General features: G+C 50.2%; 1 protein-coding gene and 1 pseudogene across 4 annotated transcripts in view; one reads left to right on the top strand and one right to left on the bottom strand.

The window, feature by feature from the left end:
• FBXO10 (F-box protein 10) overlaps positions 1-21,621 on the bottom strand; it is a 52,771-nt gene that overhangs the window by 20,436 nt on the left and 10,714 nt on the right. Inside the window, exons 1-4 of one of the 4 annotated variants that reach the window (XM_070054560.2) lie at positions 16,124-16,260; positions 13,572-13,783; positions 4,977-5,567; positions 1,864-2,685 (exon numbers count right to left, since the gene is read on the bottom strand). In XM_070054560.2, the coding sequence (XP_069910661.2) occupies positions 1,864-2,685; positions 4,977-5,561 (1,407 nt within the window). In that variant the 5' untranslated portion in view covers positions 5,562-5,567; positions 13,572-13,783; positions 16,124-16,260. Of the gene's footprint in view, positions 1-1,863; positions 2,686-4,976; positions 5,568-10,228; positions 10,341-13,571; positions 13,784-16,123; positions 16,261-21,621 lie in introns of those variants that run through there. The other 3 variants (XM_051843964.3, XM_089318495.1, XM_070054562.2) reach the window with 3 other exon arrangements.
• LOC100344958 (prefoldin subunit 4 pseudogene) lies at positions 15,146-15,659 on the top strand (annotated as a pseudogene).

The raw sequence follows: 21,621 nt of genomic DNA on the forward strand, positions 1-21,621 counted from the left end.
GGGAATCCTGCAGCCAATCCCCTGCCATGTGCTGGGGCGACTGCATACTCTGTATCTGGTAAGTACACCAAAAGCCCGGGGTTATGTTTGTGATGTTTTAAGCAATAGGATATTCACACACATACTACACTAGGATAAAGTGCATATTACTAATAAACAACACAGTGCATTAGGATAAAATTCCAGGAGGACAGAAGGAGAACAAAAGCACAATTTCAAGGAGGTCTCAGTCTCTGCTGAGGATGGAAAAAGCTGGAAAAACCCTGCTCCCACGCTTACAACAAGAAAAGCAGAAGTTACCATGCACAGCCACAGCCTTTCTGGAGCCCATCCAGAAGCTGGCCTGAAATCTGAGGAGAGACAGGCGCCCTCAGAGAGACCGAGGGAGTGGGAGCTGGCTCAACAGACGCAGGCAGCACACCCGCAGTGAGAAGAGGCCCACTAGCACCACTGATTGCTCGCTGCAGGCCATCCATGGGGCGTGAGAGCACCTACCAGCTTCTCCAAGGACCTCAGCAGGTGCTCATGGAGAACGACTCTGGGCAGGCAAGGCCTCACAGTGCAGGCTTTGGGGCAAGTCTGGCAGTTCCTCCAGGAAAGGCAGTAGGACCCTGTGGGACTCTCCCCCCTAACCTGCCTGCAGACTAAGTGTAAGGCAGCTGCAGGAGGGCAGCAGACCCTGTGGCACCCAAAGACTGGACATACCTCAGGCTCACATTATCAGAGCTCGGGCGGAGGCAGGATTACTGACAAAGCCCCAGCCCCAAGACTCACGAACACAGCACCTACCTTGACTAAGCCTGGAGCAAGACAACAGATACGCTGTCACCCAGGCTCACAAGTGCAGAGAAACAAGTCACAGGGAGTCGGGGATAGAGGGGGCAAAGGCAGGGACAGAGACCTTCTTAGGAGCAGGTGAAAGGGCAGAGCAAAGGCCAAGAAATGCAGTGCAAGGCAATGGTAGCAGGACGTGGTGCCTGCCGGACTCTGAGGGCAATCACTATGATGTCACCATCCACACCAGCTCCACTCCCAACCACGCTGACCCCAAGGCCTGGCAAGGAGGAAGTGTGCCCATCTCCAGCTGTAAATGCTAATCACACCCCAGTCTCTATTGTCTTATACAAGGTGTCTGCCTCCCAACTAAAATCACAAGACACACAACGAAGAGAAAACAGTGCTGTCACGGGTGCTGATACTTTTCTTCTAGGTGCTCCAGTAACCAGGCTTCACCTAGCTGGGGACGCCCTAGAAGGTGCAGACAGGTGCCCGGACCAAGACCCCGCTCATCAGCACTTCTACCTACAGCTCCCTCTTGTAATAAAGGCACATTGCAAATAACTGTTCCTGAGGCTTGGGACTCATGAGACACCATGGACATTTTTTTTTTTTAAATCCAAAAAGTCTAACAGCAATTTTTCCACTAGGAGTTTCTGGCTGCATGACTCCTGTAGAAAGCCTCCTGTGGCGACTGTCTGAGAGGCCGCTACTCAAGCTGCCCACACACCGCTTCATCTGCTCCTCAGCGACACCACTGGCCACCCACGCAGTGACAGTCCCCGAGCTTGCAGGTCAGGGCACTTCCTTCCAAAGCCCCTGACCCAGGCAACAATGGTGGCTCTACCAGAGGTCCCAGGAGCTCCAAACTCAACGTGCCCAGAACTGAACACACTCTTTCTCTCCACACCCTCCCCTCTCCCGTTCTTGCCAATGCCTTGGCCACGCAGGCCAGAAATCGAAGCCTCCCCAGGCTGCCCTTACCCTCTTCTCTGTCTCTGGACCATGATCCCTGTGCCTCTAGCCTTGATCCCCTCCAACCCATCCCTGCAAAATGGGCAGAACGAGCATTCAAAAGGCCAGCACCTTGCTGTTGTGGATACACCGCACTGCATAAGTCAGGTTCCGGAAGACGTTGCCTTCCATCTTGGCTCGGCCGTAGGAGCAGACGAAGACGCCTCCCTTCCCGTCACGGAACAGGCACTTGCGGATGAGGCAGCCCTGCACGGAGCTGGCCAATGCCATGGCCTCCTTGTCCTTCTGCAGCTCCTGCTGCAGTGAGTTCAGCACCAGGCAGCTAGGCAGCTGGATGGATGCCCCTGGCAGTGGGGGGCCCAGAAAGGAGCCCCCCAGCACAGGGCGTGGGCCCTGTACCTGGTAGGACAGTCTGTATGTGAGCTGGTCCTCATCCTCATCCTCGCCGCTGGGACTCAGGCCTCCATCGCTGCTGTCTGGGGTCTGGGCCACCCTTTCCCCATCGCTGCCTCCCTCTGTCTCCTGGGAGCCAGCCTTGGAGGAGCTGGAGGCTGGGCTGGGAGGGCTCTGGCTGCCCTCAATGACAATGTCACAGGTCTTTGGGCTCCAAGCCTGGTCCCGGCTCTCTAGGTCCACGGACATTAGGAAGTCAGAGTCCTCTGTGGGCAGCAAACTGGGAGAGGACTTGATCAGTCCGAGGAGGTACTTGTAGGCCCAGTTCTTATCTGCAGAGGGGTGACCCTCCACGGTCACAGAGTTGTTTTCACTGCCCACGAATTCACAGTTTTCCAGGACACACAGGGGCACGTTGTGCAGGAAGACATGGGTGTTTTTGAAGATGCAAAACTTCACTTGGCAGGTACCTGGGCCATGTACCTGGATATGCCCATTCTCAAAGTTGCAGTTGTCAAACTGGACATGACCTGATGTTGTCTGTGGGAAGAAAAGCGGAAAAAGGCTGTAAGAGGGATGAGCCTGGTGTTACTGGTCGGCCCTCCAGGTGCTTGTTAAGGAGGGTGGGGTATGGAAAGGCCATCCACTCTGCTGACCAGCCTTTGCCACCAGCACATGGGTGTGACTCGCCCCAGAAGGAAGCTGCTCTCTACATCAGAGGGGAGGAGGCTGGAGCTGGCCCCCTTCCATCCTTCTAATGACAAGGGAAGGGACAAGCATGGATGATGGCAGGAAAGCTCACACACCGCAGCATGACCTAAAAACCTCACTTCTGGGGTGAATTCTCCTGATACTCACGAATGCTTCGTGAGACTCCCTCCCTCCTTTCCTTTCCTGCTGGAAACGGGCAGTGGAGTTGGCCCTGTTAATACAGGAGAGGGTTTCTCTAGGGGAGGTCAGAAATGCTTGGGAGAGGGGCTGATGCTGTGGTGTCACGGGTTAAGCCACTGCCTGTGATGCAGGCATCACGTATGGGCACCAGTGTGTGTCCCAGCTGCTCCACTTCTGATCCAGTTTTGGCTAATGTACTAACTTCGCTGGCAAAAGAGAGTGCAGGCCAGGAAGGGCTGAGCTGGGCAGTGGGGGAGGCCTGGCCACAGGTGCTGGGAACGAGTCCAGCTGTTTGGCAGCCATGGGGGCACAGCAAAAGGCAGCAGTTCCATCTCTTAAGGAGAGGGGCAAGGCGCTGCCATGGCTGGGAGGGAATGAACTCTGGTTCGGAGCACAGGCTCTGGAGGCTGACCACACGGACAGCTCCCAGCCCTGCCTCTTTCGAGCACGTTACCGTGTGTGAATGGCTTCACCTCTCAAGACCTTGTTTCCTTGTCTGAAGCATGGAGCTTACTGGTTAACAAAACCTGATGCCAAGGCACAAAGCTGGCACTCAAAAGAAGTTTGCTGCTATTGCCATGGTCAGGGACATATGAGCAGAGGGACCTCGGGAGGCTGGCGTGGGGAGTACTAATCCCCAGAGCAGAAGCCATCTGAGCCCCTCAGCTCTCTTGGCCCGATTGATGAGCAGCTTGGTGAGCTGCTTATGTTCCTGAAGAACTGTTTCTAGATTTCACACAAATTCCACCACATATATTTGAACCACAACACAAGGGAGCATCTCATTATCCCATTTAATAATCCAGACACTTCTATCCTTTGAGCCATCTTTTTCTTTATTATTATTATTATTTATTATTTCTTTATTATTATTATTATTTATTATTTCTTTTTCTTTATTATTTGAAAGGGAGAGTGAGACAGGGTGCTCCCCCACCCGCTGGTTCACTCCCTGAATGCCTGCAATAGTCCCTGGCCGGGGCTGAAGCTGGGAGGCAGGAACTCAGTCCAGGAACCCAGCTACTTGCATCACCACTGCTGCCTCCCAGGGTCTCCACTGGGAGGAAGACAGAGTCGGGGGCTGGAGCTGGGGTTTGAACGCAGGCGCTCTGTTGTCTTAACCCCTAGGCTAAATGTCCACTCTGAGCCATCCTTATCCTTTAACTCTCTGGCAGGAGGCAGGCATGGGACAACGGCTGAACAGCATCTACCTGGCATACACTGTGTGCAGCACAAACGACTGGTGGTCTAACGACCATTACAAACACAAGAGAGAATTACATGGTTACTGGCCTGACAATGGCAATGTAATTCTTACTGGCATAATTATTGTGTATCTAATTTTCAGGTATGTAATCCCAGTAGGCAGTCGGTTTCCAGGCACTGTATAAGCTGCTGGGTTCTGCCAGGAACTGCAAACCCCTTGATTTGCGCTTTGCTCTTTTGCTCTGTGCTCATGGAAGGAAGTTGTTGGACTCATATTTCTGTACCCTCTCTGCAGTCACCATTGAGACGTGGCTCATCCTGGTGAAAGCCTGGCCTTCCCTGACCTTGCACAGGCCTCTCCCGCGGCTCCTTCTCCGGCCATGCTGCCACAAGCTGCGGACGCGTTCTCTACTTCCTGTCACCACACGCAGGCTCCCAGGCCCTGGCTTTGCCACCTAACTGTCCCACCTGTGGCTCCAGTCAGTCCAGCTGGGAAGGTAAGAGCTAGGAAGCAATTCTGGCCCTAAGCCCAAGCCTCATTTTTAAATGCAGGCGTGTAAGGAGAAAACAAGTATTTTGAACTATCTTGATCCCTGTGCCCATCAACTGCTCTAGACCTCAGAGGCATGTATGTAGAGGACAAGCAATAAACTCTCAGTCCCAACAATAAGGGGATTACAAACCCACAGAGAAGGGGCCCAGCCCCTGGGGTCAGGACTGGAAAGGCCACCCACCTTATACATGATGGGTGAGAACCAGGCCGGCATGAAGACCAGGTTGCACAGGCGTGTGGTCGAGCAGTGCTGATCAATGCTGGCCAGCAGGGCCACCTCGCCTAACTTCCCTCGGCCCACGATCTCCACGGGCACCTTCAGGATGATTTCACCTTGCTCTTCGTACACGCCTGGGAACAGCACGATTCGGTCATAGAGGCTGGCCATGGCCAAGGCACTGCCCAGGCTGTCAAACTCACGGCCTGGCCCGACGCTCAGCGTGCGCCGTTCCTTCCTCCGGCGGAAGAGAGAGAAGCAGACTGAGGACTCCAAGTCCAGGGCGTTCTTGGTCCAGGTCTTGGAGGCGAGATAATGCTGCTTGAAGGCCTCTCTCCAAGACTCAGGCTCCACGTCCGGCTGGTTGGGCCAGTTGGGGTGGCGGCACTCAGTGCAGCCCAGGCACAGCTGCCGCCAGCGGGTACTGTCGAGACTGAGGATCAGCTCGTACCAGGCCCGGCACACCAGGCTGCAGCGGCCCAGGTCGGGAAGGTGCAGGTAGGCTAAGATCATGCGCCACAGCTCCAGGGGGAGGCCGCCAGCTTCCATGGTCACCTGTGAGATGGACACAAAACAAAAGAGCATTTTGTCCTGTTTACTATTGCCTTTCTCAAAATACCCCTTGCCACCTTCTGGTCTTAGGGGACTGAAGGACTCCGTCCCCTTCCTCAGAATACTGCCCTGGGATTTTCCTCTGGGAACCAGCAGGGCAGATGCTTTGTCATACACTGCAAGGACATGACCCCAGAGTGCAGGCAGCCAGGTTCCCCACCCTGCAGAGAGAACCTCGGGGTGTGAGAGCTAAGCAGAAATGAATTCAGATGAAAGATGAACCAAGGCGGACGTGTGGGGCTGTGCCTGGAGGCTCGGACCCCAGATTCCTGAGGATGCCCTGCGGCATGCAGGTCCCCCCTTCAGGGTGGGAAGTGCCCCAGTGGCCTTCCAGCAAATCTCCTTTTGCTTAAGATGGTATCATTTGGGTTCCCGTGACTCGTAACTGACCGTGTGTTCCTTTACGCAGAGGAAACCCACGCACCTCTGGCTGTTGCGGTCTCAAAGCTCTGGATCCCCCGCACTTCCAAGGAAGAGATTCCCGCTGGAGATAACAGGAATGAGAACTGTGGCAGTGAGTGCCCATCTGTCTGTCTCCCCTCACTCCCAGAACAGGTATTACCACTGCTTCCCCATGGGGGCAGCCCCAGGAAAGACTGATGTCGGCTCTGATTCTGTGGGTTCTGGATCTGCCACGGTTATCATTATTATCAAATATCCTTGAAAGGCAGAGTGAGCGAGAGCTAACAAAATATAGATAAGATCTTCCATCCACTGGTTCACTCCCCAAATAGCTACAACAGCCAGGGTTGGGCCAGGCCAAAGCCAGGAGCCTGGAACTTCAACCTGGTCTCCCACCGGTGGCAGGGACCCAAGTACTTGAGTCAGCATCCATCATCCAGCATGTAGGATTAGCAGGAAGCTGAATCAGAAGCAAAAGAGCCAGGACTCAAACTGGCACTCTGATACGGGGATGCAGGCACCCCAGGCAGCGGAACCTGCTGCGCCACACACCTGCCTCTGTCCCAGGTTACTAACGGAACCCTAGTGTCTGATTTATACTGCAGAGATGTGTGGAGAACAGTGGTACCCTGGAGGCAGGCGTTGTGAGATAAATCAATCAGAGACACAGAAATAAGCAGAGAAAATGGTAGAAGCAAAGGGCTCCCAGTTTCTCTCCAACACTGCAGGTCATGGCTCCAGTTTGTTCTCAAAGCTCAGTGTCATCCTTGCCATTTGAAGGCCATCAGGTATCTGTACTTTGAAACAAATTCTCTTCTTGGCATAACCTGGCTTCACTGAACTCCAGTTTTTTATACCTCATTATGAGTGTCAATTTCTTCAAGTGAAAAACAAGGGGGCTGGGACCAGTGCTGTAGCGTAGCAAGTAAAGCCACCGCCCGCAGCGCCAGCATCCCATGTGGGTACCGGTTCAAGACCTGGCTTCTCCACTTCTAATCTAGCTCCCTGTTAACGTGCCTGGGAAGGAAGCAGAAAGTGACCCAAATACTTGGGCCCCTGCACCCACATAGGTGACCCAGAAGAAGCTCCTTGCTGCTGGCTTCAGATTGGTCCAGCTCTGGCCATTGTGGCCATTTGGGGAGTGCACCAGCAGATGGAATATTCTCTCTGTTTTTGCCTAACTCTTCTTTTGAAATAAAATAAATAAATCTTTACACAAACAAACAAACAAGAGGGCAGAGTGAGATGTTCCAGTAGGGGTAGGGAACCTTTTTCTGCCAAGGGCCATCTGGATATTTATAACATTATTCTTGGACCATACAACATTATCAACTTAAAAATTCACCTGCTATACTTACTGAATTTTGAGCCCTGCCTGTGGGTGCCTTGGCAGGCTGGATGTGCCCCACCCCTGATCTAGAGCAAAATCCATCCTAAAACCCTACAGTCTGTCAACAGCTAGAAATGAAGACTAGGAACAGGGCAGACTCTGCAACTGACTTTAACTTGCTAAGCTCTCCACAGTCTTGATTTTTCTCTCAATTTATGATCACATGTGTCAGTTACCTAAACCCCAAGAAGGCTAGGAACACAAACACCTGATTATACCTGTGAGCAGTGCTGGGCCTCCTCCACACTGCAGTGCCTTTAACTCTACAGAGTGACACCAGGGTGGGCCTAGGCAGGCAGGTTCTTCCGTAACGATCACCCAGGGACACCGAAGTCCTCGGCTGCACCGCAGAAGTTGCAGGGAAAAGGCTGGGCTCCCGACATCCACCACTGCCCCAGGGGAACACGGCTGGGTCACGGCGCGTTCTGTCACACGATGCCTCCTGGTGCTGACGTCTCTAGCTCCACTTTCTCAGACCTCCACCCATTCTCTTTCCCTTCTGAAGCTGACTGACCTCATCAATGTCCTGGCTTCAACCACAAAATCTGATTCCTTGTCCCAGTGACCTCTCTGGAGCTCCACAGAGAATACTCAATGACCTGTTATATATCTCTACTTGCATATTCCATAGACAATAAGAACTTAACATCATGTCCAATGCTGAAGCCCGACTTCTGCTTCAGGCCAAGATGAACAGTTGGACCTGATGCTCTCTCCTGTCATAGCAACCATACAGCCGGACAAGACATGAAGCCACCTCTCGATGCTTTCAGGCTTCACACAGCCAGCGGTTCAGGGCTATGATTTTGGGGAGCCAGGAAACACAGGCAGCGAGTACCAGGAACGTCCCCAACTGTCACTCTGGGGACCTTTCTCACTGAGCAGATTCTGAGTTCTCAGATGTTGACGAGGTTGGCATCTGTGAGGCAAGAAGCCAGAGAGCAGCCCAGAGCGGGCAGGGGGTGGACCATCTCCTGGCTGACGGTGGGGCTGCCCAATGGCAGGGCAGGACCTCCACTGGTCCCAGCAGAGATCACATGCTCTGAGACTGAGGGCTCAAGGGTAACACCAGCCAGCGCGGAGCTGGGAAACAACGGAATCCCAGCCCAGGCAACATGGAGGTTTCTCATGGAGTCTCAGACAGGTCTGCCATATTCCAGTTGACAGGGAGAATAAAGCCAGCCCAACAGGATCAGAAGACTCTGCCAATGAGTTAACTGCCAACCAAAGTAAATCTCATGCTCTAAAAACAAACAACAGGGGCTGGCATAAGGCTAGCTGGTTAAGATGCTTGCATCCCACACTGGAGCTTCCTGCTAATGTGTACCCTGGAAGGTAGCAGGTGATGATGGTTCAAGTGGTTGGGTCTCTGCTTCCCATATGGGAGGCCTGGACTGAATTCTCAGCTTTAGCTCAACTAGGGGACACTGTGGGCATTTGGGAAATGAACCCATATATGGCAGCTCTTTCTTTCTCTCTGCATCTAAAAAAAAAAAAAGGAAAGGGGTACTGTGACATAGTGGGTAAAGCTGCCGCCTGCAGTGTGGGCATCCTGTATGGGCATTGGTTCAAGTCCCGGCTGATCCACTGCTGAAACATCTCTCTACTATGGCCTGGGAAAGCAGCAGAAAATGGCCCAAGTCCTTGGGCCCCTACACCCATGTGGGAGACCAGGAAGAAGCTCCTGGCTCCTGGCTTCGGATTGGCCCAGCTCTGGCCATTACAGCCATTTAGGGAGTGAACCAGCAGATGGAAGACCTCCCTCTCTCTCTGTGCCTCTGCCTCTCTGTAACTCTTTCAAGTAAAATAAATAAATCTTAAAAAAAAAAAAAGGGCAATCTAGACATCCTCAATGTATCAGCCATAAGACAGTCTAATAATGGTATAAGGAAAACAGAATCCTTAAACAGAACCATACATCCATCAGTCAACTGACTTTTGACAAAGGATCAATATAGTCCAGTAAGTAAAGAAAAGCCTTCCAACAAAAACTTTGCTAGGCACATGGTACAGCTTGATAGCATCTGGGAAAAAATGAATCTTGACTCGCATCTTACACAATACACCAAAACTAGCTCAAGTTTGGTTGTAGACCTAAACATAAAAATTAAACCTATTAAGCTTCTAGAAAAAAATGCAGAAAAATTTATTTGTAACCTCAGGATGGGCAGATTTCTTAGGAGACATTTTCAAGCACTAACTATGAAATAACTGACAAAACAAATTGGTCTATCAAAATTAAAATTTCTCATCCAAAGATCCCACTAAGAGGTAGGTGTTTGGTCATTGGTGAGGCGCTGTTTCTGGCCTTACTTTCTGGTCTCTCTATAGTTTGGATCACAGCAACAGACTCTTCACTGGTCTCCCTGGAGCCAGTCCTGCCCACATCCAGTCCATTTGACAGCTGCCACAGGGATCTTCCTAAAATACAAATCTAATCCTGTCACCTGTCAGCGGCTCCCCCAGGGCTTCCGGGATCAAGCCCCGAGCAGAGTCATGAGCTTGTCCCCCTTTCTCTCCAGCCTCGTGTCACTCACCCTCCCCCTGCCCTCACCTTCCTTATCCTCTCCTCCGAACCCGGTGCCTTCTCTGGAATAGCTCCATCACGCATTTTTAAAACATAAAATACAACAGAGTACACAAAGCAAAAGGACAGTTTACGGAATCATTTATAAGGCAAACATCCTGCTAACACTCAGCTTAGATAAAAAACAAACAGGATCTTGCCCGTCGCTGAAAGCTTCTCCATCTGCCCCATCACATCCCGCTCAGTAGTTCTGATTTCCGTGATCAGGAAGTGATCACTTCTCACCTCCTGCATTTCTCTGAGGTTTTATCACCCACTCTTACATACTGTAGGCTTTGTTTTGTCCTCAGGTTTTTAGCTTGACAGGCCTGTTGAGTCTCATTTCATCTGTACGTCCCCCTTCTCTTTCTTCACAATCTGTTGAAGAACCTGCCCCGTTTGGCCAGTTTCTCACAGTCCAAATTTTGCTGATCACACACGCACTCACAGGAGTGTTCAATCTGCTCCCCAATCAACAGTGTTCCTTGCAAATTGGCAGGTGGACTCGGAGGCATGACCAGACTCCGACTGGACCCAACAGCAGCGTACCTTTGTATCAGGAAGAGTACTTCTGGCTGCCTTTTTGCTGTGAGTGCTCAGTGGTGCTCACTGCCTAGATGCACACACAGATTCTTCAGAGGAAACAACATGTGCTGTTCTAACCGCATCATTCGCTTTGATTTATCAGCTGAAATAACTTTACAAGGAGCTGCTTCCCTTCATCTACTGTTGGTTACCCAGTGGTTTAGCACATACAGGAAACACCAGACTGACTTTCATTTCTGCCTTTAAGGTAATGAATTAGTTCTCTGCTATTTTTGGGAAGTAATATTGTGTGTGTGTGTGCGTGTGCTTTTAAAACCATTATTATGAATTCATGGATTTAGGCATATTTTACGGGTTTCAGTTCTTTGAAATTACTCTTCTTACTCAAGTTCAACTGAGCCATCTTTGGCCTCAAGTTGATTCCTCAGCCCTTGTGAAACAACCCCAGTAATTGTCAATACCTTTCTATCTGGTATGCCCAGATGTTCCTGCCCAGACATGGTATCAGACATTTCTTTAAGAAGCTATTTTAAAAATAACGTTATAGAGGTAATTATAGATCCACACACAGCCTCTAAGAGAGAACATGGGGGATTTCCCACAAATGCTTTGCTCAGTTTCCCTGGGGGGCAACATTTTAAAAAGCTGCAGGACACAACCAGCAGTGACCCTGCGACCATCTGCCATCTCAGACTGCCCCCGCTTGTGCTCATGTGTCTATGACATTCTCTGCAGTTTCATTAGCCATGTAGGTTTGTGTCATCAGCACTACCAGAGCCTTTGCAGAGTCCTAACACGAGGACCCCTCGTGCTGCCCTTTCATAACCACACCCACCTCCTTTCTGCCTCCCAACCCTCACCTAACCGTTAATATTTCTAAAACTGCCCTTTCACAGACCTTATGTAAACTGTACTTTGTGATTTTTTTTTCATGCCTGGAGATTCATCCAATTTGTTGTGTGTCTGAAGAGCTGATTCCTTTATAATGCTGAGTAGCAGTCCTCGGTATGGATATAGCATAGTGTGCAAACTCAGAACTCTGACAAACGTGGTCACCTCTGTAATCCAGCCCTCATCAAGAAACAGAATATGCCAGAACATTCTCTCCTAATTTTTCCTAATTCCAATCCAACCACAAGAGGCAACCACTGCTCTCACTTCCCACCACAGACTAGTTTCATCCTAGAATTTCATATAAATGGAGTCATACAGTGTGTTGAATTTGGTGTAAGGCTTTTCTCACTGAGTCTAACAGTTTTGAGATCCATCTGTTTTGTTGCCTATATCTATAGTTAATGTCTTTTTATTGCTGAGTAGTAGTACATAGTATATTAATATACCACAGTTCTTTTAAAGTCAGTTTTCCTATGGTGGGAAGCTGAACTGCTTCAGTTTGGGCTATGATGAATACGCTGCTGTAAATATACTTTTAAAAGTACTTTTGTAGCTGTAAGTTTTAATGTCTCTTCAGCAAATACCTAGGAGTGAAACAGGTCCTTTCCCAAAAAGTTGGACCATTTTACACTTCCAGAAAGAATTTGTAAGAATGCAGCTGCTCCACAACTTCACCATTTGTTGCTGTCCATCTTTCTAATGTTACCATTCTGGTGAGGGTCAGTGATGTATCATTTTGGTTTTAATATGCATTTCCCTCATGACTAGTGATATTCAGTACTTTTTTCACACACATATAGCCACTCCTATATCTTCCTGAAATACCTATTCAAATCTTTCACCTATTTTTAATTGGGTTGTCTTTTTAATTACTGACTCCTGGGCCTTCTTTCTTTTCTGTTGAAAAGTCTCTTTTCTCTATTGGGTTGCATTGGTGTTTTTGTCAAAAATCAAATGATGGGAGCGTGGGGTCTATTTCTGGACAATTTATTGTTTCACTGATCAACTGGTCAGTGCTTATGACAGTCACCCTGTTTTTTTACATTTTTTTTCCTACTATGAATTGCCTTTTTGCTGTCAAGTTTAAAAATTCTTTACCTAGCTCTAGATCCTGAAGATTTTCTACCATGTTTTTTTCTAAATGTTTCATAGTTTTACACTGTATATTTAAGCCAATGGTCCTAAGCCGATGGTCCTTGGTGGGTGATTTTTGATTAGGTTTTGCTTTATATGCTGGGTTTTTTGTTGTCTGTGGCTGTTTACTCATTCCAGCGCCATATGTTAAAAAAAGACCATCCTTTACCCCTTGAACTACTTTTGAGATTTTGTCAAAAATCAAATGAGCATATTTTTGGCCCAATTTCTTTCTTTCTTTCTTTTTTTTTTTTTTGACAGGCAGAGTGGACAGTGAGAGAGAGACAGAGAGAAAGGTCTTCCTATTGCCGTTGGTTCACCCTCTAATGGCTGCCGTGGCTGTCGCTCTGCGGCCGGCGCATCGCGCTGATCCGATGTCAGGAGCCAGGTGCTTCTCCTGGTCTCCCATGTGGGTGCAGGGCCCAAGCACTTGGGCCATCCTCCACTGCACTCCCGGGCCACAGCAGAGAGCTGGCCTGGAAGAGGGGCAACCGGGACAGAATCCGGCGCCCCGACTGGGACTAGAACCCGGTGTGCCGGCGCTGCAAGGCGGAGGATTAGCCTATTGAGCCACGGTGCCGGCCGAAAGGTCTTCCTTTTGCCATTGGTTCACCCTCCAATGGCCGCCACGGCTGGCGTGCTGTGGCCGGCGCACCGCGCTGATCTGAAGGCAGGAGCCAGGTGCTTCTCCTGGTCTCCCATGGGGTGCAGGGCCCAAGCACTTGGGCCATCCTCCACTGCACTCCTGGGCCACAGCAGAGCTGGCCTGGAAGAGGGGCAACCAGGACAGAATCCGGCGCCCCAACCGGGACTAGAACCCGGTGTGCCAGTGCCGCTAGGTGGAGGATTAGCCTAGTGAGCCGCAGTGCCGGCCCCAATTTCTTTTAATGGATGTAATATTTCAAGACCACAATCTGGGTTCAGAGACACTTATTTCTGCTGCTTCTGTCGATCTCAGCCTATACAGGGGACTCTATCTCCACTAGACTATGGGTTTCCATTCAGGTGCTTTTACCTATGAAGATGCAAGGCCAGGTGCTGACTCCCTCCTCTTCTCCACCATTCAGGGTGACAGGACAGGCAGGGAAAGCATTCTCAGCGACAGCGCATCTACGCTGCACCAGCACCAGGTCCACTTGTCCCAGGCACTCTGAGAGCAGGATTCTCAGTCTTCTCAGGCCAGAGTAAGTGATGACTTAATGTCATCGATGGTCTTGACCACAATTCCTGGAGAAGAAACAGGTCAGCAATACCTCTGGCTTTTATATTTAACTCCCACATAACTCACGCTCTCCTTTCAACTTTACATATTGTGCTAGACATCCCCACCAAACATTCCCCTACACCTTTCCCAAGAATTAGGGTAGCTCTACTTCTAATTACTCCACCTAATATGAATGCTGCTTTTCTCATCATAATGCCATTGCATAAAGAAGGAGTTCTGACATCAGTCAGGCCTTCTCTAGCTATAGCCAGACCTCTGTACCCATAGGATCCACACTAATGGATTCAACCAATTGCAGATAAAAAGTATTAAGAACAAACCTGGCCGGCGCCCTGGCTCACTAGGATAATCCTCCGCCTTGTGGCGCCGGCACACCGGGTTCTAGTCCCGGTCGGGGCGCCGGATTCTGTCCCGGTTGCCCCTCTTCCAGGCCAGCTCTCTGCTGTGGCCAGGGAGTGCAGTGGAGGATGGCCCAAGTGCTTGGGCTCTGCACCCCATGGGAGACCAGGAGAAGCACCTGGCTCCTGCCATCAGATCAGCGCGGTGCGCTGGGCACAGCGCGCTGGCCGTGGCGGCCATTGGAGGGTGAACCAACGGCAAAGGAAGACCTTTCTCTCTGTCTCTCTCTCTCACTGTCCACTCTGCCTGTAAAAAAAAAAAAAAAAAAAAAAAAAAAAAAGAACAAACCCTGGATCTGTGCTGAATAGAGATTTTTATCATTTACACCATATTAGGTATTATAAGTAATTTAGAGATAGTTTAAATTATATGAGACAAATTATGTAGATTGCATGCACATATACCATTATTTTTAAATTAAAAAATATTCTAATTCATTTGAAAGGCAGAGAGAGAGACAGGAAAAGGGGGAAGGTGGGGATAGGAGAAGGGATCATCCATCTGCTGGTTCACTTCCCAAATGCCTGCAACAGCTGGGGCTGCGCCAGGCCAAAGTCAGGAGACCAGAACTCAATCTAGGTCTCCATGTAAGTGGCAGGCACTCAAGTACTTGAGCTGTCACCTGCTGCCTCCCAGGTATGCATCAGCAGGAAGCTGGAGAATGAAGTGGAGCCAGGACTTGAACCCAGGTACTGTCGTATGGGATTTGGGCACTCCAAGTGGTATCTAAACCACTGTGCCTAATGGCCACTGCCATATGCCGCCATTTTATGTAAGTGACCTGGGCATAGCAGGTTTTGGTATCCATGGGGGATCCTAGAACCAGCCCACACAAGGGATGTCTGTATGTTCTTGGCTTGCCTCACTTAAGAAGTAATTTTTAAAATGTTTTGCTGCCACTGCCCAAGGTCTGAGGACCAGTATATGGTTCTCTGAATTCACAGACATAGGCTGTGAGAGGGGCCCAGGGATGACCGCACCATTGCAGCCCTCCCCACCTAGCCTCGTAGCCCAGTCCCAAGATGGCAGCCACCATGAAGAAGGCGGCTGCAGAAGATGTCAATGTTACTTTTGAAGATCAACAAAAGGTAAACAATTTTTCAAGGAATACGAGTAGAATCACAGAGCTAAAGGAAGAAGTACAAGTAAAAAAGAAACAACTCCAGAATGTAGAAGATGCTTGTGATGACATCAGGCTTGAGGTGACGACTGCTTAATGATTCCTTATCAAATGGGTGATGCTTTCATCAGCCACTCGCAAGAAGAAACACAGGAAATGTTAGAAGAGGCAAAGAAAAATTTGCAAGAAGAAATTGGCACCTTAGAATCAAGAGTGGAATCAATTCAACAGGTGTCAGCAGATTTGAAAGTTCAGTTATATGCAAAATTTGGGAGAAACATAAACCTTGAAGCTGATGAAAGTTAAACATTTCATACAACTTTTAAAAATTTGTTTAATAAACTTGAATATTGTTTAAAAAAATTCCTATATGACATTTCTTCTAATTAGCCTTGATCCTTCACATCATCCATTTCTGCTAACCAGCAGCCCCACCACACTCTTCTCCAGTTTACAGTCATCTTTCCACATTTCTAAATCTCCCTATAAAATGCAGCACATGCACAATCCTTCTGTCGTCCTTTTTATTCCTTATTACTTTGCTTCTTCAATTCAAAGCCACCGGAAGAACACCGTTATTGCCACGTTAATAACTCCTATAAGAGAGTATAAAACCTACCAACTGCCCAAACACTCCCGCAGAGGGTGAGCTCATCTTAGGCAGGACAGCACTGCATCTGGAGGGCTATCTTTTGATCATTACAAACAGCTCTGACCCACTTTTACAGTCCTGTTCTTCCCGTCCCCACATCTCGCTTTCTGATCTACAAGCTCCCCTGAGTATGACAGCACTGTTCCTTCCAGGACAGCGTACACCACGTACTTCCATTTACTTCCTGATGTTCCATGATGTTCTTTTCTTTTACAAGGACAAAGCTTGACAGGTGTTCAAGAGTCTCTACATGGCCTTCCAGGTCAGTGTCTTCCACGTGGCCCTCTGCCGGTCTGTCCATGAGGGTCCTCCCTGGGACGTGTTGCGAGTGGGGATGTACGAGAGACCCAATTATAACCACCAACACTGATAATGACTTTGCCTCACTGCTAACTTAAGCACAGCTTACTAAACAAAGGTGTTTGACCCAGCCAACCTGTAGTGTGCGCCATGAGACATCCCATAGCAACTCATACTGCCAAATTCTGCCCCAAATGGGTTTCCCAAGGTTACCAGAGCAGCTCATCAATAAGGAGTACCTAGGCCATCCCAATTCAGTTATAGAGAGATTACAGCAAGAACCCAACACACCATCCAATGTCTAGCATGAAGTACTAGATATTGTGCTTTCAAATTAATCCTCGTCATGCCTTCACTCAACTTTTAGAATAACTAATGTTTTTTCAATGTTATGTAAGTTTACTACATGCATACAGCTTCGACAATCTCCCAATACACACAAGAGGTTGCTTCATCAACACAGAAATTCCTACAGAGTTTTTAAAACTTTATTTACATTTTTATTTATTTGAAAGGAAGCCAGACAACGAGAGAGAGGAGAGAGGAGAGAGAGAGAGAATCTTCCATTTCTTGGTTCACTCCTCAAATGTCCAGGGCAGTTGGAGCTGGGCCAAGAAGCAGCCAGAAGCCAAGAACTCAAAGTGGCTTCCCCCATGAATGACAGAGACCCAAGTACTTGGGCCATCCCCTGCTGCCTCCCAGGGTGCACAATGGCAAGAAAGCCGGAATCAGAAGCAGAGCCAGGACTCAGGCTCAGGTGCTGTTATGGAGTGTGCCTTCATCACTGCACCAAACACCTGCCTCAACAGAACTTCTTAAAGTTCCACTGCGAATAAGAAGTAAAAGAATAAAAACCTCTTTTATTCCTCAGTTCATCTGTTTTGCAAGCACAGCCTTTACGGAGCTGGGAAATACTGAGATGAGAAAAAAGGGATGCCTGCCCTCCGCATGAGAGGACATGGACACAGCTAACAACCCCAGTGAACAGAGGACTCAACACTACTGCAGCTTAGAGAGTTCAGGAGGAAAGGAAATCTTGAGTCTGAACTTGGAAGCACTTCCCATAGCTCTGGTTCTTCCAACATGGCTCCTGGCCCTCAACCTGAGACGGTCAACCACCCTCTGGGGCCTGGCCCCGGCTCCACTGCAGACCTCCAGGTTCAGAATCCCCAGAGTAGCGCCAATGATGTGCGTTTTTAACAAGCTCCCTGGTGACTGTGCTAGAAAGGGCTCTCAGCTCCTGGGCTGCAGCATCCTCAACAAATGGCTCTGCTCCTCAGCTGCAACCCTTTCAGCAACACAACTCTCCCTGTACCAGGCAAAGCCCGATAATCTCAAAGTCAGAAGACCTGGAATCAGTGTAGACAGCCTTGAGCACATCACAGAGCTTCCCAGGGCATCAGCTGCTTCATGCATGGACGGGGATCTTGCTGACACCCCAGAGGCTTGTTGTGATGACAGGGAGATCTAGGGCACACTGTGCAGGTAACCAGCTTCCCCTGCTTCCCGGCACAAGGAGAGCACTCTGGACCCCCAGCAGCTGCTGGGGCCACAGGACTGCCACTGGCCAGTGCACTCTGAGTAGAAGAGATGTATTACTCCTCATGAGAGCACTTCACGGCCTGCGCAGGATCCTACTGGGTACTGTTCTCTCTGGCACAGCAACTGGCAACATTTGAGATGATGGCTACTCACGGGGTCTGCACCCTTCAGTGATTAGGGTGGCCCCAAATGGACATACACATGCAGGAAAAATAAGCCTTTGTTTTGCATTAAGGTAGGAAGAACTTGGGGATTATTCTTCCCTCGGGGCCAGTGATGTGAGCTGGCTGCCTGGTTGATACGGCATGAGAAACTCCACAAGACACCATTGCAAGGTCCTCGGACACCTTGAGATTGCCTAGCTCCTGGCTGTTCTAAAGTGACTCAGTATTCTCCCCCAAACCGAGGGGGCGTCCAGCTCTTACTGTCCCAGCTGACCCAGTTCTGTCCCCTCTTAGACACACTGCATGTTGGCAAAGGCCTGGGATGCCAGACTCAGAAGCTTGTGCTGTTAGTGATAGGACAATCAGGAGGGGAGTGGCTTGACCTGACCTACTGTATTTTAAGGATATTAATCCAGAAAAAGTCTGTTAGGTAGAACAGTGACGGCAGACGCTCACAATTTTGCAAATATTAAACAACAGTTCCTTTCCCTCAGGACGCTATGGGACTATCTCGGTCTCTGGGGCAAAGGCTGAGGGTATGGTCCGGGTGGTAGGAATCCACACCCTGGGAACTGAATCCCCATCTCTAGGTGGGGCCTTTGGGAGGTGATTAGGATTAGGTCAGGCTCTGAGGGTGGGGGCTCCAGGATAGCATAAGTGACTTTATAAGGAGAGGAAGAGAGACCTGAGCTAGTAGCTTACTGTGTTTCACATGTGACATCCTCCGCCATGTCATGACCTGCAGGAGGGGGCCAGTGGTCCTCAGCCGGCCTCGCGGGGCAAGGGGGGATGCCAGCAGAGCTTCCAGCCTTCAGCACCGCCTTCCTCCCAACTCCAGGGCTCTGAATCCAGAGTGAGACAGCAATTCTCCCCCAGGCCCCGCCCTCTGAGCTCAGATGAGGATTCCCTTTCATTCAAATGCCATACTCCCCATGTTCCACTAGCTTTATTTACTGTATCTTTACACGAACCCACTGGGGTTCTATAACTAGGTAACACCTTTAAAGAAAGTACTCAAGCTCTGCCCTTCCTTTGTGCCACTGGGGCCTCTGAGGGTGTAACAGACGTCCCCCAGCGGCTGTGCACCTGTGAAGACATGGAAAAAATACATGGGAAAATAATGGCGACGGTGGGAGCCTACCTCGGGTGGGAGGGGCAGACCACAACCTAGTCTACTTTTTATGTCTTCCTAAGAGTGTGAGAACTGGGGGTCTATGTGGCACCCTCTTCCCTCTCCCTCCAGAGGTGTTCCTGTGCCTCCAGGCCCCCTGGTGTCCCCAGCCTCTGTGGGAGAAGCAGAGGCCCCCTCCTGGGGGCGAACCTCAAGAGACGTGGCTCTCAACAAGCAGGCTCTGCGCTTCCCAGCCCTGTGCCTTGAGCTATTTCCCATCTCTCAGCTGACGTGATGGCTGCTCTGCATACTCATGAAGATCCTGAGAATCTTCAAAGAAAAAAACCCCTATCCAACAAGTACCCGCTGACGGCCTACCGCATGCCAGGCAGTAAACAAGTCCCCCCCTTCAGAGACAATCAGTCGAACCCAGGTTAATGTCAAAGCAGGCGAGCTGTGTGCGCATGCGCTATTTCAGATGTCAGGGAAGGCCTCTGAGAGAGGGACACTTAAACAGAGACCTGAATGGTTTCCAAGCACGGCAAGGGATGAAATCCCTGTGACACAGTGGAGAGAGGAGGTGTGATGGCCAAGAGCTCGACCAGTCTCACCTCCCAGGGCATGCAGTGGAAAAGGACTCAGAAGGGAGACGTGGGAAGGGATCCCTGAGAACGCTGTGCAGGACTCAGATGGGAGGCACTAGAAGGAACGCTTTTGCTTTGTTTTGCTGTCTACACTCCGCCTACTTCTGAGCAGGGCGGGCTCTGTGGGCTGCTCAGTTTGCCAGGCACCATGGTCAGAGACCACAGTAAGGCCAAGCATCTGCAGGGGGAGTTGCCAGCAGGGCACCCCTGCAGTTAACACTCTCAGAAAGGGACTCTGGAGATGTCTCATACAGATGTCTGCGCGGTCTGCTGTGGGCCACACGGTGAAGCCCTTTCTCTGGTCCCTGGTAACCTCTTAGCTCACTGATGTTTGAGTGTAAGTAGATCTGTGGGCTGGAGCAGGGGACCTGAGGAAGGACTGCGCCACACCTAGGGGCAAGCCGTGTGAAAAGTGACAAGGCGCCTACAGACCAGGGCGGCCAGCCGACCCAGTGCCTGAAGAGGAAATTCACCGAGATGGATCAAACACACTGTCCGACCTCCAGCAGCCTACAGCTCTATGAATAATACGCTTTACTGTCTGCCTCCCATGAGTGAACTGTCAGTTCCCGAAGGGCAGAAGCTTTGTGTCACTGCTCCACCTTAAGCCTAGAACCGTACATTGCCCAGGATGGGCGCTCAACAAACACTTAGGAATGAACGAACAATCACCCTTGTCATTAGCTGGTGCTGAGACTACTCAGGTCAGTACCTACAGATGCCTACTGCCACACAGGTCCCTGTGAGTAAAAAACACACAAAAGGAGTAAAACTCCAGAATGAATAGAACTTTTGCTGTGTACAAGACCATGTGGGAGGCACCATGAGGATGTCAATGGAAAATCAAGCAAAGACTCTGCTCTCAAGTCTGGTAAAGAACAAGGATACATCTACCCTAAAGCAAAACCCACACAATGAAACAGAAAAAAAGCACTTCAGGCTTCAGGCTATCCAAGGAGGGGAAGCCTGTGTTAAAGCAGGGGTGGGGAATGTGCAGCCCGCTGGCTGTGTAAGGCCCATGAGATCACCTGCTCTGGTTCCACCAAAGCAACTGCGGGTGGGATGCACAATTCAATAAATCTGCAGCAGGCTCATTTTTAAGTTGGCCATTTGTATGTATGGATTGCACATGTTATAAATACCCGACTGGCCCTTGGCAGAGAAAAGCCTCTACACCCCTGGTTTAAAGAATAAACAGATGACTCCAGCTAAGGAAATCAGAAAAGAAGTGGAAACAACGCTGCACTGGAACACCTTCAACACGCGTCATTTCACCTCCTCAAAGCCTCCGGCTCACAATGCGCCCCGCACCTCGGACTCGCAACTTGTTAAGAAAGGCCAGAGTGTGGGCACCACCCTACTTACTAAGTCAGAATTGGTATTTTCACAAGATCAGGAAACCTGTGTCTCCTCAGACCATGAGTCTGAGAAGCGCTGGCTGAAAGTAATATTGTCTTCATTCCACAGATGAAGAAACAGAGCCCGAGAGAGTTTCCGGGACAAATGACTTGCCCTGGATGAGTGCTAGAGAGGGGTGCAGGCCGACCCCAGAGGCCAAGCCTCACGGAAGAGCTGGCGGCTAGGCCGGCTGTGGGGAGGCAACAAGGGCATGTGGGCAGAGGAGACAGTGTCAGCCAAACCCTGCATGAGGGAACCTCCAGCCGGGCTCAGGGCTCCTTAAGGGCAGCCCGAGGGGTCAGTGAGAAAGGTCAGCTAGGTTAGCTCCCATGGGACATCCTCAGCCAAGGGTGAGGAGTTTCTAGGTGACCTGGGGGCAACGAGGAGCTGGCTGGGTCCCAGCTGAATGACTCAGACAAAAGGGACCCAGGGGCTTCCTGTTCTAGTCTGGGCTCTGCCTCTCCCTCCCCCGCCGGTCTTGAGGGCAGGTGACTTCACGCGGCTTCCAAG

The sequence above is a fragment of the Oryctolagus cuniculus genome, chromosome 1 (genome assembly GCF_051225735.1).
Source record: "Oryctolagus cuniculus isolate XC-2025 breed Fujian yellow rabbit chromosome 1, ASM5122573v1, whole genome shotgun sequence".
NCBI lineage: Eukaryota > Metazoa > Chordata > Mammalia > Lagomorpha > Leporidae > Oryctolagus > Oryctolagus cuniculus.